A 15,156-nucleotide genomic window follows, 5' to 3' on the forward strand; every position below is an offset into this window, starting at 1 on the left:
TGTGAAAAGTGAGTGCTAGATGACAAAGTTCATAATGCTCAAAAATTACATTCTCCAAATTCTCACATGTAAGAGGCCACTTAAAGCCACTGAAATGTTTGTATGTAGTATTTTATTATATGAATCAGTTAAATGACTATTGATTAATGATTCAAAGTTCAATGGACTTATTCGAGCCAAACATGTGCATAGTTATAAAACACTGGTCACCTGCCACCCAAGCTAGCTAATATAGTAAGCAGGGATGCTTAATTATTGGTTTACTGTATTTTATACATAGTCTGCAATTTATTATTGAGATTAAGATAAATTCATTTTCCATTAGCTGCAATGTTTTGTGGTTTTGATTTCATGTTGACTGGTATGGGGGGCTGGTAGCTCAGGGCAAGAGCATAGGAGAAGGCAAGGGGCTCAAATCCCACCCCACCAGGTGCTGCCCCACCTAGCCACCAAGCGCCACCCTAGTGGCAGTCCTGAGCCTAGAAAAAAAAATGGGAGGGTTGCAGGAAGGAAATCCAGCGTAAAAACATTTGGCTAATCAACGAGCAGAACACATTTCGCTGTGGCGACCCCTGAAGGGACAAGCCGAAAGCTGTCTTTTTTTTTTTTTTCATGTTGACTGGTGTCGTGTTGTTGTGTCTGTGTCTGTTGTCAGGAATTGCGGCAGCAGCTGGGCCACAGGCTGCAACTTAACGACCTACTCATCAAACCTGTCCAGAGGATCATGAAGTACCAGCTGCTGCTCAAGGTGAAAAGCAGGGCATTGCTGTGCTGTTGATCACACACCAACATGTACTCAAACACGTACGAATATTGAGCCATGGGGTTGTCAACATGCAAGCACCTATACAAACACATACACTGTAGACATACACACACACACAACAGTTTTTAAAAAACACGACCATACAGCGTGCAGACAGAAAGCAAGAGGGAAATTACACAATTTAAACAATCATATCGAGAAGACTTTCAATACAATCATAAAATGACAAATGACATAGTATAAAACTTTGCCTAAATACAGAACTTTGCCCTTCGGCATTCAAATGAAAGGCTGGTTCAATACACATAAACATTCCTCTAGATATACTCGTCTTACTCTGAGCAGTAAACCAGGAATGCTCTGGTGACCATGCTGTTTTTAATTGAGCAGGACTTCCTGAAGTATTACACTAAAGCTGGGATGGACATAGAGGACTTGGAGGTGTGTACTCTGTGGCATGTATATTTTAAATAATGCTTTGTGTGTAAGCAAAGCCTTATTGTCTATTAGAATTGTTGATATCAACTTCACTTTTTTTGTTTTTATCAGAAAGCAGTTGAAGTGATGTGCTTTGTTCCAAAACGCTGCAACGACATGATGAATGTGGGCCGACTACAAGGCTTTGAGGTACGTCTCTGGAATGCAGACCATCCAGCAACTTCTTCTAAATATGTTCTCATACCAACTATTCAATCCATGACATTCACACTTTAGCCACTTCCTCTGTTTTTTGTGTTTATTTTTGTGTTGGGACCAGGGGAAGATCACAGCCCAGGGCAAACTGCTCCAGCAAGACACTTTCACTGTCTGTGAACAGGACAGTGGCTTCCTGTCCCGAGCAAAGGAAAGACGAGTCTTCCTGTTTGAGCAGCTGGTCATCTTCAGTGAGCCAATTGACAGGAAAAAAGGCTTCTCTCTCCCAGGATATGTCTTCAAGAACAGCATCAAGGTGTGTGCCTGCTGAACCTCACTGAACTCAGATACTACAATGTGAGAAAGTACAAATACTCTTGTAATACTCTTGTACTCTTGTGTAATACCTATTTTGATGTGTGACATTATCCAGCTCTTTGGACTTTCTACAGGCTTGCATGTGTTGGTAAAGTATTTATGAAGCAGTTTAGCATGATGGACTCCTCATAGATGCTATTCAGATTTGATATGTTCCAGGTGAGCTGCCTAGGGGTGGAGCCCACTGTGGATGGTGATGATTCACGTTTTGCGCTGACATCACGCAATCCTGATGGCAGCGTGGTGCGCTTCCAGCTGCAGTCCTCCCCTGAGATCTGCAGGGCTTGGGTCAATGATGTGGTTCAGATCTTGGAAACCCAGCGTAATTTCCTCAATGGTAAGTCCCAGCTGATCTTATATCCCCTAATCTATAAATGAAACTTCAACTTGGCATGTTTTTTATTTATCGACATTGTGGTTAGCTAACGTTCTTGCAGCTGAGTAAGTGTCGAATAGACTTTTTAGTTTGATCATGTAATATTCTAGTTTATGGAAGCCCATTCCTGCCAAACATAAAGCTAAGACTATTAACTATTAATGGAAAGGCGCTGTTATAATATAGCATATCGAGTTTATAAGACAGTAAGTGCAATAATAAAAACTTCTTACCTACTATAAAAATTTTTGAAAAGTATATCATGCAGTTGAGCATCTCTTTGTTTTGAAATAGCTAGATTTTTTTTTAATTAACAATATATTTCATGCACATTTAGCTGTTACAAATGCTCCCTCAACAGACATTAACTAAAATTGATTTTTAATTAATTTATCAATAGTGATACAAACCTTTGTACCTCTATAATATTAACTCTTTTACCATTATTAATTATTTAACCTTTTTATACATTCCTTGACCATTGAATTACTTATATTGATAAAAACATTTGTTCCAGCTAAATGTGTTAGATTTAGGTTTAAGTTGCATCCCCCTACCTGCCATGTTATTATAATAAACAAAAAATGTGTTGAGAAGGTGTGTGGGATAAAGAGTTACTAACAAAATAGGTTCTGAATCCGCATGATTTAGTTATTTTTAAAATATTTGAAGCCTGCAGTAGAGCTTTTAAGAACTAAACCTGTTTTTCTGTTTCTTTTAGCCTTACAGTCACCTATTGAGTACCAGCGGCGAGAGAGCAAATCTAATAGCCTGGGCCGCAGCATGAGGCCCCCTTTGTCTGCTGCCAGTGCCCTGCGGCCCCACTCCTCTGCCTCTATTGACCGTCATAAGCTGCCTTCCCTTCACTCTCACAACACCTCCTTACCCACGCTCTACCTGCCCAGCCAAGCCCAGGGCCAAGGACCCAACGAGACATACTCACTGCAGGATGTAGGTTTCGTTCTCTGTCTCTTTCTCTGCCCTACATACAGTGACACTGCCCTGCAGTAACTGTCCACTCTAACACAGCATTTCTCTTTGTAAGACACCAGAGACATCTGCAGGCCTGCTTAGCTTTTTATTGAAGGGCTGAGCAAATTGTATTGTGGCACCCATAACAGCACTGCTTGACTTACCTGTTGTTTGCATCTGCAGCCCACTCTGGTCCAGCCATGCCCTGCTGACTCCCACACTGTTTCTCCCTTACTGGTCCAACTTGGCTTCACTGATCAGGCAAACTGTCAAGCTGTATCAAATGGGCTGTACACACCCACCACACAAAGTGCACAGGTAGTGTAAATGCATGCATTTAGAATAAAAAGCTACAGGGACCTCAGAGTTACAGTTGAAATATAATTATTTTGCACATGGCTGAACACTGTGCTCCTGGGTTTTCTAGCAGACATAACCAAGCCACATGAAACTAACCACTGGGGAAACAATAATGGGCCATTGTGCAACATAAACCATAATTCCAATGTGCTCATTAATTTTAATTAAAAGATTAAAGACTTTTGTAAAAGGGAGCCATTTATTTAGACACACATGAAATGAAGCCATAAGAAGAGTTATTTCACCCTCTGCTGGATGAAAGGGACATAAATATGAATCAGAATTGTTGAAGAAATTGATTACATTGCTACAATTATTCACTACACTTATTTGAGTTAGTTGATGAGAAATTAAATATCTCCATAAAATCTACCATTTCTCACAAAAATTCAAGCTTTTCTAGCATTACTTTCAAGTTTTACTATTTGTACAGTCAACAATAGGGGCATCCTGTTGTTGAGTTTCATATTGCAATTAGCTATGTCTCTCTCTGTCATCACTGGGCTCTTTTCCTCAGAGTGGTTGTGTTGATACGTCAGCAAATGTTGTTTAATATCTTTCTTTTCTGTTTACTCTGGGATGATAGGCTTTGCACATAATAAACAGGAAGCTGACTGAGACAGAACAGGAAGAGACAGATGCCTATCTATGAGAGATTATCATTTCCTATATTTTTGTGCTGGGGTAAATAGATTGAGCTAAGGCCTATGCCTCTGTAGACTAATGCTTTAAACGAAAAATTGCTGAGATATAGCAAGTTCTTAAGAGAAACATGCAATAAAAGATTATGCCGTAATACTTGATTAGTAGATTTGTGAGTGTATGTCATGAAAGTGCATTATAGCAGCTTATGGAATGTTCCCTCTCTCCACAGCAGAGAGCAGGAGAGGGCTGCCGAAGGGGTCAGGCTGCCGATGCTGGGAACCAGGTTACACTACTGGGTCCCTCAGCTGGTCGACGTCCCAGCAATCTGGCTCAGCTAGCCGAGGATGACCTATGAACTGATACATGTGTCTCCTGGGTGAGGAGGACAGCAGCTAACGCCACAGCCAAGGAGACAAGAAGACTTGTCTACTGTCTGTTTATGCCAGGGTTACCTGGTTCATCAATGATTTGTGAAGTATAATGAGGGAACATATGAAGGGATTATTAGCTGTGGCTATAAAGTGACTTCACGTCTGTTTTAGAAAGCCATTTAAAAAAAGGTGAAAAGCTTTGGCCACCTCCAGTGTAAACGGACAGTACATGGTGGGAAGTTACTGGGCTTAGAGTGAAAAAAGTGTGACAGTTTCTGCTTTTTACCTTTTTAAGAGTTTGGATACAATACTCTTCTGTCTTTCAAAGGGCAAGAGGACTTTGGTGGAAGAAGAAATATCCATTCCTATTTGGGGCGGTCACTGGAGTTATGTGTGTGCCTGCAATGCATGACGTATGGATGTGTTTGTGTCCATTACAGTGTGTAAGGAGTGGCCGTGGCCCTACTTTTCTTTCTAGGCTTTCTCAAATGTCCCGATGTGAAGACATGTCTCTGCTGACAACTGAGTTTGCTGAGTGTGCCGAAAAGAACGGAAAAGGCAGAACACTGGATGTGAACATGCCAACATGCCACAAGGACTTTAACTCGCTCAAATTTCATCTGAGAGTAAAGAACTTTATTTCTTGTGTTGAGAGCCCCTGTGTGTTCTCTTATTCTGTTTGACTGGCCCTGCTTTGATCTGGCCAAAGAAGGTGTGAGGGAGCCCCCTGGAGGTTCTCTATGGAAATGACGTCACTTCTTAATACTTTTTTCTCTTTGGGCAACTCCAGAGGGGTTGCTACGTAGGTGCATTCAAAAGGACTGCTGTGCTGACCCAAAGTGTTGCATGAAACACCTCCTTGGACAAGTACAATGCTACTTTACACACATCTTTCTTTCCAGGCCGAAGTGGGTTGCTTGCCTTTGGGTACATTTTCCTTAGAAATGCATTGGTTTAAAACTAATATTGATTGTTTTAGTAGTCCATTGTGTCATGTCAAGGCTGTATACCATACTATGATTTATTATACTTTTTTGCCCTTCGTGGACTAAATATGTACAGTACGTACCATAAAGGCAGTCATTCCTTTTCCTTAGTCAGATGAAGAACCAGGTATGCCAAGAATTGTTTTTGTTCCTACTGGTAAAGCTGAAGGATACAATGATGCTGTATAGACAGAGTGTTGCTTAGAAATCTGCATGCATCCTCTTCCTCAGTGCCAAAAACAACCTCAGCTCACCACTCACATGTTTCAAGCTCTTACTCCATACTTCAGTTTACCACTACTCTTACAAAACAATTGTAGATACCAGTGATTCTTTCTGTATTGTAACGCCTAAGTGAAAAAAGGAAGAGAGAGGTGTAGATAAAGGGGGTCTCCTGTCAATGTCAGTTCTTCTGGGTGGCCAATAGAGGTCCCCACAAGACTTTAATTTCTAGTTTAGGTGGATCAGCTTGACCAAAGATCAACAGGCCTCACAATAACAGGATTACACTGAATCTGCTTAATAATTGGTCTGGAAAACAATAATAAATCAAGTCAAAGTAAACTGAAAAGTGAGACATTAGGTGAGTCAAAACCATCTCACAGAAATCTTCTGCAGTTAATGTGAACTGATGGGTTTCCATGGGAATTACTGTTCAGGTAGTTTCGCACATAACGCAAAGGAATACCACTACATCGAACCCAAAACATAGACACACAACCAATCGAGTGTTGGTTAATGCCATGTTTAAAACAGTAGAAACTGTTGTATCATATTCAATAAAAGTGTCTTTTTGAAAATGAGCAAATGTTTCTCTTAATAATCATTATGTTGATCTTGTTTTTGTCCTGTGGATTTTCATACTGTAAGTGCTTTGTAGCCACTTTTCATAATCATAAAGTACTCCCACTGTGTTTTATTAGTTTCAGTAATTTACATTTAGTATTATTTTTGTTGTGGAGGGGGGCTCTTTGGGGTCTCTGGCAAAGACAAATGCAAAGCCTTTTTCTTTTCCTTGGCATCTCTCTTGAAGAAAGTTAAGACAGGATTAAAAACAAAGATGAAAAAACCCCTGGATGAGCAGACATCTGGTTGACTGGCCTCTGAATAAAGCCCCATTCTGGGCTGTAAAGCTGGGCTGATCGTAACACGGCTGTGATATATGGAGGTTGAGGACGGAGGGGGGGAAGGGTATTAACTTTCACAAGGGTGCAAAATCAAAGGGAGTTCCTGTCACCACTTAGGGGGTCTCAGCAACAGGGGTCCCATTCACAGGGAATTCCTCTCCAGTGCTCTCTGTTGCATCTGTTGACTCAATCTCCTCTATTGAGAGAAAGAAAACACTCATTAAAAAGCCACATGACTGTGAACTTGATTGCAGAGGGCGAGACAAAAACCTCTCAATAGGATGAGTATTTACTTTGAGTTGTGAAAATCTTCACACAGCCCACCATGTTAGATCTTTAGGAAATTCTTTTACGCCAAAAGGACAATAAGCAGTATTTGTCTTTCAGATGTAACTAAAGTATTATTTAAATAAAATGTTAGATCTTTAGGGTCAGTTCTAGAAATTCACACATTTATCGCATGAGCTGATAGGTTAAAACCACTGACTCTCACTATCAATTACAGATATTTACTTGGCAGTCACTCGTCAAAATGCAAGAAAATAACATTAGTAGAAACAGTAAAATTGTTTCAGCAAGGACAATGTTTATTAAAATGCACATGCGGCCATAACCACAATTAAATTGTTCATAGTATCTCTACATAATTTACAAAGAACTTAAAAATTTTAAATGTTCGCTAACCTGGAGCAATGGTGCTTCACATCGGTGCTTATCAGCAGATAAGATAAATCTGCAGATCAAAGCCTCTCGTGTTTACATATCAAAAAAGATCCCTACCTCCAAGCAGACAAATTAGGATGTGTTTTGAATGAAACTAATTAACAACAGCATTACAGGCTTTTTTTTTTTCAATTTTGAACCTGAATTCAAGCGGAAATTATAATTTTTATACGGCAACCTTCAGCTGTAATAAGGCATACTTTTAATTTGAACACGGTAACAAGGAGAGCCTATGAACTTAAAGCTTTGTATTGGCTTCATCCTTCAAATGGTTTAAGTATTTACATGATGACGCATCAAAAAGTTATAATCTTGACAGTTTAAAGAAACACATTTTTAAAGACATGAATTCGATTTTGTTCCAAGTCAAATCTGTTTCTGTGGCATATTGGAAAGTACAATGAATGCAGCAAAACCTCTACAATACCACCAAAAAAAGATTCAAGTTTTCTTGGGCGCCTTGCCTCAAACAGCACATAATTACTTTTTGTAAAAAACAAAACACACAAAAAAAACCTCTCTAAATATATTTTTATGGTACTATTTAAAGTGAAATGTAGGGCTTTTACAACAGAAGATGTTCAGGGAGCTTGATGCTTACCCTCTAGTGCAAACCTATGACAGGAAGTGTAAGTCACATAGTCAATTCATTGTTGTTATTTTTAAATGATGATGCAGAGAGATTACTCTCTCTTGATATTAGTGAGCAGAGGGTCTGTGTTCTGTGAAGACTGTCCAGACCGGCTCTTCCTGGTCTGATGGGTCTTGACATGTTTGGAGAGGTGGTCACTCCTCATGAACCTCTTACCACACTGCTGGCACCCAAAGCGCTTCTCACCAGTGTGTGTGCGGAGGTGCCGCTGTAGCTCATCTGAACGAGTGAAGCTTTTACCACAGAAGAGCCAGTTACAGATAAAGGGCCTCTCCCCAGCATGCCAGCGCAGATGTGCCTTTAGGTGAGAGGTTTTCTTGTAGACTTTGCCACACTCTGGAATGTGGCAGATGTGCAGTCTCTTCTTCCCAAACTCTAAGCCTCCGCCATTTGCCTGGCAGTTGGGGCATTTGCAGCGTCGACAGCGGCGTGTGGAGCTTAAAAGGCCCTTGGAAGTACCCTGGAGAAGAGCAGCTATCTGAGGCTGGTGGCCCAACACCAGTTGTCTGCCCAGGGAGAAGGGATGGTTGGAAGCAGTGGGATTGGTTTGGGGTAAGCTCCACCATTGCTGTCCTTCCTCCACATGGCCTCCAGGCAAGTGATGTCTGGATGAGGAATTCTGGAGGAAGCTGGGGAAGTTTTGTCCCATACTATTGTGCTGAGGATAATAGGGGCCGCTGGCCTGAGGCTGTGAGGATAGCACTTTTACAGGGGACAGTTCAAAGGAGTAGGATGAGGGAGGTTCAGCTGGAGGAGTGAGAGGCAGCTCATGGTGGTGGTGATGGGGGTGATGATGATGGTGACCCAAACCAGATTGCATGTGTCCTGGAAACTGCACCTTGGGCACAGTGAAGGTCATCTGGTGTGTGCTTAGGGCTGTACTGGGTGTCATTTCATTGCTCCACAACTGAAACATTCCCGATGTGGAGCTGACTGTGCCCTCATATGGGAACTGGGAACCTTCTGAGCCCATAGAGCCTCCCACTTGCCAGGCCTGGCTACAGGTGGTGGCCAGGAAGGATAGGGTGTTAGGTGCTACCTCTGGAGAGGAGCTGGGTGTCCGGTCCTGTATGTGATACAAAAATTTATGATCAGATTATTGTAGGACAACTAGAAGTTGACAATACTTGAATTTAAACACCTAAGTAGGAATATAGACATAAAACATTTAGAAATTGTTAAAGTAAATTATGAGAAAATGATTATCTACTGTGAATGCAGGAGCATTCAGAGTAATGAAATCGTAATTTAATTTTAAAGACCTGTTTCACCTGTTTCCTACACATTTTTAGTCCTACTCGTCCCAGTTACCCAGCTGGGTTTAAATAATTGTTCACAAAATGTTTAATTATCTGCCGCTTTTATTATTACGCACAAGTTGTTCATCTTTCCCTCCCCCCATAAAAACGGATCGCCTTAAATTCATTCAAAAAGATGACCAAATGACAAACCTGTAAAAAGGTGTGCAAAAAGTTGTCAGTCCTTTGTATCGTCAGCGCAGCCATCTGTCCTCACACTCCTCCACGCACCTGCAACACAAACTGCGCTGAGAGGCGTCGCCGCGCAACGTCTAAATTAACGCTCGGATAAAAGATGCTCACATTAGTGTCTTGAATTACTCCGACAATTTAACAGAGCAGAGTGTGAAAATCCGCCACGTTCAATCCACTGAAGTAAATGCTTTTAGAGTGCTAGCAGTCCAGATGAATTGGCGTTGACGCAGCCGAGGATGCCCGTCTGAAGTTGCAGGCAGAGAAGCGCGCAGTAAATCCTTGCGAACATCTCAAAGACGCCCGAGCTGCATCTTCTCTTTATAGAGAGAAAAGATCCTCTCAACGGGGTCTCCAGCATGATGCAGGAGAGCCAGTCAATAGAGAGATGTGAAGGAAGGAGGAGGGGGGATTGTTAGGTGAAGGGGTGGGCTACTCATAATTTCACTCAATTTCAACCAAATGCTGACCCAAGAACGGACTCCTCCTCCAATTGTTCTGAAAAAAATATTTGAACCATGATTAAAAGTCTTCTGCAATATCTACTTATCCCTACATCTACTGTATTTCAAGTATTTTTAGCTGAACCATGTAACCATTTTCTTACAGCATTAGAAAAAAAGTCAACAAAGTTCACATTTAGTGTTTCAGCAACTTTGAGGATCTACTTTTAGGACCACAGTTTGCACAAGAATAAAATGCTTAGTCTGTTAAAAGATCTAACATTAATAAATCCAGCTTAGTCAAAAATGTTTTTCACTCTGGGAGTATTTGCATACTGTTTCAACTCCGCTGAGGGAAGTCAAGTAAAAATAGTAGATAAACAGATTTTTATTTCTGGCAACAACCAATGATGCAATGTCAGATAAAATGTCTCCAGTCAACGAATATGAACACATCCATCAATCTGAATCTTCATTAGTCTGGCCTTATGTAAAGGTAACAAATATTTAAAAAATGTCAATACATAAGCAGGTTTAGTTTGTATTTTGCTTGTCAATTACCTGCTTCAGTGGAATCCTTAAGTTAATATATTGTGGCCAAATACTGTAACCTATGCTCTCTTGAATATTTATCAGCAAGCAGATGACCTTTTTCTGTACAGAAATATAATACAAGGCGAGTAGTGTATAGGTCATTTATTTCACTGCTTTATTATTACTTTTCTCCAGATCACACATAAGAAAACCTTTTGTGTCAGCGCATTAGCAAAGGGCTCCCTGGCAGAGCAGGCGTGAGGCTCACACACTCTTAAGACAGTCACAGTATTTGCCTCACAAAGCGAACTGATAAAACTCAATCAAAGCCTCTGAGTTCTCACCAGTAGGTGACATGTCAAATAGGCTGCCCTGTGTGACATTCTCACATTTCAGAGTTCAAGTAGAGGCCGCTTCAGATCTGCTCCATTAAATGCAGATTTAGGCCTAATCTCATTCTGTAAGTCTGTTCACCATTATAATGTTAAGAGTTTAAATCTAGGCTGGGAACCTGTTTCTCATGTAAATTCCTAGCTCCTCACTTATCTACTGCTCCCTGTTTCACAGACTGTGATCCTTAAATAAACACACCCTAAGGAGAAGCTGGGTAAAGTTTAAAATCATTGAACAAAATTTAATACTATAAGAAGAATTTAAACAGAAATGTTTAAAGATTCTTGTGCTTAATTTATTTGTAAGTGTTTCAATTACCAGCTTTTAAGAATAAGACAATAACTATAATCACTAATCTGGATCATTCAGACCCTCATTTAGATTTTGGTCTGAAAGCTGAACAAAATGAGTGATGTCTCATTGTAAAACACATTTTTTTCCAGACTCAAAACGATGTCTGCTATTAATATTTGACATGGATGGTGTTTATGTTAGGTGGGCCCAGATCTGAAAATCTATGTCCACATTAATTAATATATTCTCACATGAAGTATGATTATAATGTTATATAAAATATTAAATGTTAGACATCAATAAATTTGAGATAAATACAAATACTACATGAAAAAATGATTTTATAGATTTTATTGAATGATGTTTATTGAAATAAAAATTTAATAAAAGAACAAAAGTCACACTTGCTGTCATAATGTTAGATAAATAAAATGCAGAGACTCTTTTATATGTGATAATGTTTTGACACACATCTTATCAACAACATCAACATGGTTGAGAAAAAATATCTACAACATCAACAGCGTTGAGAAAAAATATCTAATTCCAAATAAAAAAATTACATTTAGGATAAAAGAAAACAGTAGTAAAAGGCAAAGAGTGAGGACGACACAAAGATAGGAGAGTATCTTGGAAGCAAAGGTATACTATTAGTCCGTGGTTTATTACAAGGCAGAAGTTGTTAATTACCCTGATTCTTATTTCCTGTCCCCTCTCCCCCCACCTCCCCCCGATTCCACCTCCCCACCCCCACTGTACTGCCTCCCAGATGAGTGGCTTTGAAGTGCAAAGTACTCTCTCCTCACTTTGAACTGTGAAAACAATGCTCATGTGGTGGTGCTTACCTTCCCCATGTTACCTCATTTAAATAGACCTGGATACAGCTTCCACAGTTTTCAAGGGAAAACTCGTTTCCAGAGAAAGAGGTCCCTGTGTTCATTAAACAGCTGGTGAGATTGCCGGTAATCAGGCCTGCTCTGTCATACATTGCTGGCTGCTGTGAATGGGTGTCTACCAGCAACTTCTGCTTCAAAACTGACAGACTTAAATCCCAGCAAGGTGATTCACTGCACCTCATGCACCTATTTTCCACCGTTTCAATGCACAAAAAAGCCTAAAAATCACCAAAGAACAAAAACAACTGATTTGAAAACTCACGGCCCTGGAAGACTTTTCAATCCTTTGTAGAAAACAAATGGTGCTGTTTTTGCTGAAAACATAATCTTACTCTTAAGCTCAGAACATAGAATATGCAAGTGGCCTCTCAAGCTGTTTTTTTTTTATCATGCCTGGGGGGCAATTTAAAAGCCCTAGATCACTAAATTGTCCCAGCTGTCTTGACCATCTGCACTCAAAAAGGGCAGCCACCGAGGAGAGCAGCCTTTGTACTGGTGGCCTTGTCAAAATGCCAATTTTACAGCACTGTGCTGACTCAATAGCCCTCATGTGACAAATGTGCCCTAATGGATGAGACAGACAGCATGAAAAAGCCTGCTGCTAACTGTAGCACCTCACTCTTTAACCACTGAGCAACCCAGGACAGGACAAGATGGGACATAATTACCACGACCCTCAGTTTTACTGGTATGGGAAGCATCAACAGCTGGACTTAATAGTGCAACAATTTGAAAGCTTATTCAGAAGTCGCTTTCCTGTTTTCCTTTGACTTAGAAATGTGTGTGTGTGAATGTTTACGGCAGAGAGAAAGAGACTTAACAGAGAATAATGTTTACACTTGATGAATATTAACCATGTTATAAACTCTATAAACATGTTTACAGACATATTTAGAAAGTTTGTCTAAGGGAGAGATGAACTTGATCAATGGGATAATGCAATAACAAACTCTATTATTATTCATTTACTTAACACATATTATTTCTGGAGCTGAACTGTCTGTCTGAAACAAACAAAAAACTTTTCCAAGTGAATAACTAGGTTTTTGCTTAATTTCCGTTAAGGCTTTATCTCCCAGGTATCTTGATTTAATTTACTTTTATTTAGCTTCTTTGTTTGCAAACGAAATAATATAATAAATCCTGACAGAATCTGAAGCAAAAGGAAATTAGAGCATAAATCCCAAAACTGGAATATTTTTGCTCTGCTAACTTCCAATCACAGCAAGAGTTTGTGATGATTCCCACCCATAACAAATTACATTGCTAGGTGTGTGAGAAGCAGAAAACTATAATAACTCCCTCATCTCTTGTCCATTAGCATGTACGAAAACCCCAAAATCTCCAGTCTTGGGCAGACAGAGGTAGACAGCATGCATCTCCACTTGTCAAAGAAAACTTTTATCAATACCAAGAGCACTTGAAGTTTGTTTGCATTTTGTTTTCCAGCACTCTTAACAACTTCAGAAGTCAGATCACAGGAGTATCTGATCAAAGCGCTTCGTGGTTAGTTCTGGAAACACAGGAGTGCTACACCACGCTTTGATACTCCACATCAATATTTCAATTCAACAATCACTTGACATGCACCCATACTCCCAGAGACGAAAGACGAAAGGGGAGAGAGAGAGAGAGAGAGAGACATCCAGGGAAAATGGAGAGGGTTTGGGAAGTGCATGTAAAAGGACTGGAGTAATAGCTTCACCTTTGTGGTGATAGGAAATTAAATGTGATGCCCTTTACATAATGTAAGACGGTCTACTAAACTGGCCGTCCAAGTTAAGTCTGGAAGAGACCTTATTCAAACAAACAACAAAATGTTAACATTAAGGTTTTGTTTATAGAATCAGGGTTTATAGGAACTTCCCTTATACAGCAGCACTGAACACTAAAACACTTGTCACATTCTGAAAATCAGAGCAAAGGATGTGTTTCATGTTTTATCAAAGAAAAGTAGTACAGGAACTCTGCAGTGATAAAGATGAATATAGTCCATCTGCCAAATGTCACTTTCATGGTGCTTCATAATCATTTCATCATCTCGACAGGATATGACACGCTTTGAAGGTTTCAGTCTATAAAATATGGCGTTTGATGTGGAAAAGAGACTTGTGGCAAAGTTGCATGAAAAGACGTGAAGTCAGGCTAGAGAAAATAAGTGATGGCGCTACTAAATCCTGAAGAACGGTTTACAGCATGGCCTAATGTTTTCTTTCCTTTGAGTGAGAACACGCAGTGAGTTGCAGACCTGTTCAGGTCTCCAAATAAATCCATCAAAATCAGAAGACCCTGCACCACTGAGAACAGGAGTGTGACATGTTGGATGAGTTAGCAGCTGGTTAGACTCAGTCGGCCTGGGTTTGACCACAGATGGTTTAATGTCTCTAATTAAGCAAATGGCTTGATCACCAATCTAGTTGTTTTCTGTTTACAGTCTTTATGCTAAACTATGCTAAGTGTCTGCTAGGTCTAGCTTTATAAAACATGAGTGGTATCAATACTCATATTGTAACTGTAAGTTGGAATGATAAAGAATATTTTTCAAAATACTCATTATTTGCCTTTATCCCTAAGTGAGGGGTTTATTTTTACAGTGCATGAATCTATAATGAACTGTGCATTTATATAATCACTACATACACTAACAACCCCTGTTTATGTATCGCTCACTAATATTTTACTTTCTGTAACCTGCTTGTTGTTTTTGTACAGTATGTGCATAAATGTAATATTTCCATTCGTCTTGTAACAGCCACAGTATATGTTTTTCTGCGTGATTTTCAAATATCTATATCTTTATAAAAAGTCATCTTTATACTGATTTCAAAGTGAACAACAACAACAAACTCTGAATACAAAGCAAACACAACCAATTGTCTAATGTAGGTGAGCAAACATTCACCCGATTAGTGCAATTTATGGCATATAGCAGCATATTAAATCATAAAATGAAATAATTGCTCAATGTCTAAACACAACAGGCTTGAGCATAAGCAAAGGTACTCTTTCTTCAGTTGTGTGTGGATACTGATAGCTGGAGTGTCCTTGGCCAACAAAGCTAATTACTGTTGTGATTACTGTTTGACGTAAAAAACATAAACCTCTGACATCCTCAGT

General features: G+C 39.8%; 2 protein-coding genes across 6 annotated transcripts in view; one reads left to right on the forward strand and one right to left on the reverse strand.

Annotated features, from left to right (window-relative positions):
* Window positions 1-6,287, forward strand: part of arhgef25a (Rho guanine nucleotide exchange factor (GEF) 25a) — a 44,525-nt gene extending 38,238 nt beyond the window's left edge. For 3 of the 5 annotated variants that reach the window (XM_067527002.1, XM_067527004.1, XM_067527005.1), the window contains 8 exons: window positions 656-748; window positions 1,157-1,207; window positions 1,316-1,393; window positions 1,524-1,715; window positions 1,937-2,114; window positions 2,875-3,104; window positions 3,309-3,443; window positions 4,360-6,287. In XM_067527002.1, coding sequence (XP_067383103.1) covers window positions 656-748; window positions 1,157-1,207; window positions 1,316-1,393; window positions 1,524-1,715; window positions 1,937-2,114; window positions 2,875-3,104; window positions 3,309-3,443; window positions 4,360-4,485 — 1,083 coding nt within the window. In that variant the 3' untranslated portion in view covers window positions 4,486-6,287. The remainder of the gene's footprint in view (window positions 1-655; window positions 749-1,156; window positions 1,208-1,315; window positions 1,394-1,523; window positions 1,716-1,936; window positions 2,115-2,874; window positions 3,105-3,308; window positions 3,444-4,359) is intronic. The other 2 variants (XM_067527003.1, XM_067527006.1) reach the window with 2 other exon arrangements.
* A 902-nt stretch (window positions 6,288-7,189) lies between these two features.
* sp5l (Sp5 transcription factor-like) lies at window positions 7,190-9,817 on the reverse strand. Its single transcript, XM_067528593.1, has 2 exons — window positions 9,441-9,817; window positions 7,190-9,055 (listed from the first exon to the last, which is right to left on the reverse strand). The coding sequence occupies exons 1-2, from the start codon at window positions 9,492-9,494 to the stop codon at window positions 8,021-8,023; spliced, it is 1,089 nt and encodes a 362-aa protein (XP_067384694.1). The 5' UTR covers window positions 9,495-9,817; the 3' UTR covers window positions 7,190-8,020.
* Between the last annotated feature and the right edge of the window lie 5,339 nt (window positions 9,818-15,156).

This window comes from Channa argus, chromosome 13 (assembly GCF_033026475.1).
Source record: "Channa argus isolate prfri chromosome 13, Channa argus male v1.0, whole genome shotgun sequence".
NCBI lineage: Eukaryota > Metazoa > Chordata > Actinopteri > Anabantiformes > Channidae > Channa > Channa argus.

Bases quoted from the DNA above. Each gene is read 5' to 3' on its own strand.
- sp5l (XM_067528593.1), bottom strand. From the start codon at position 9,494: ATGGCTGCGCTGACGATACAAAGGACTGACAACTTTTTGCACACCTTT. The intron at 9,056-9,440 runs GTTTGTCATTTG...TATCACATACAG, and splicing joins TTTTGCACACCTTTTTACAG to GACCGGACACCCAGCTCCTC.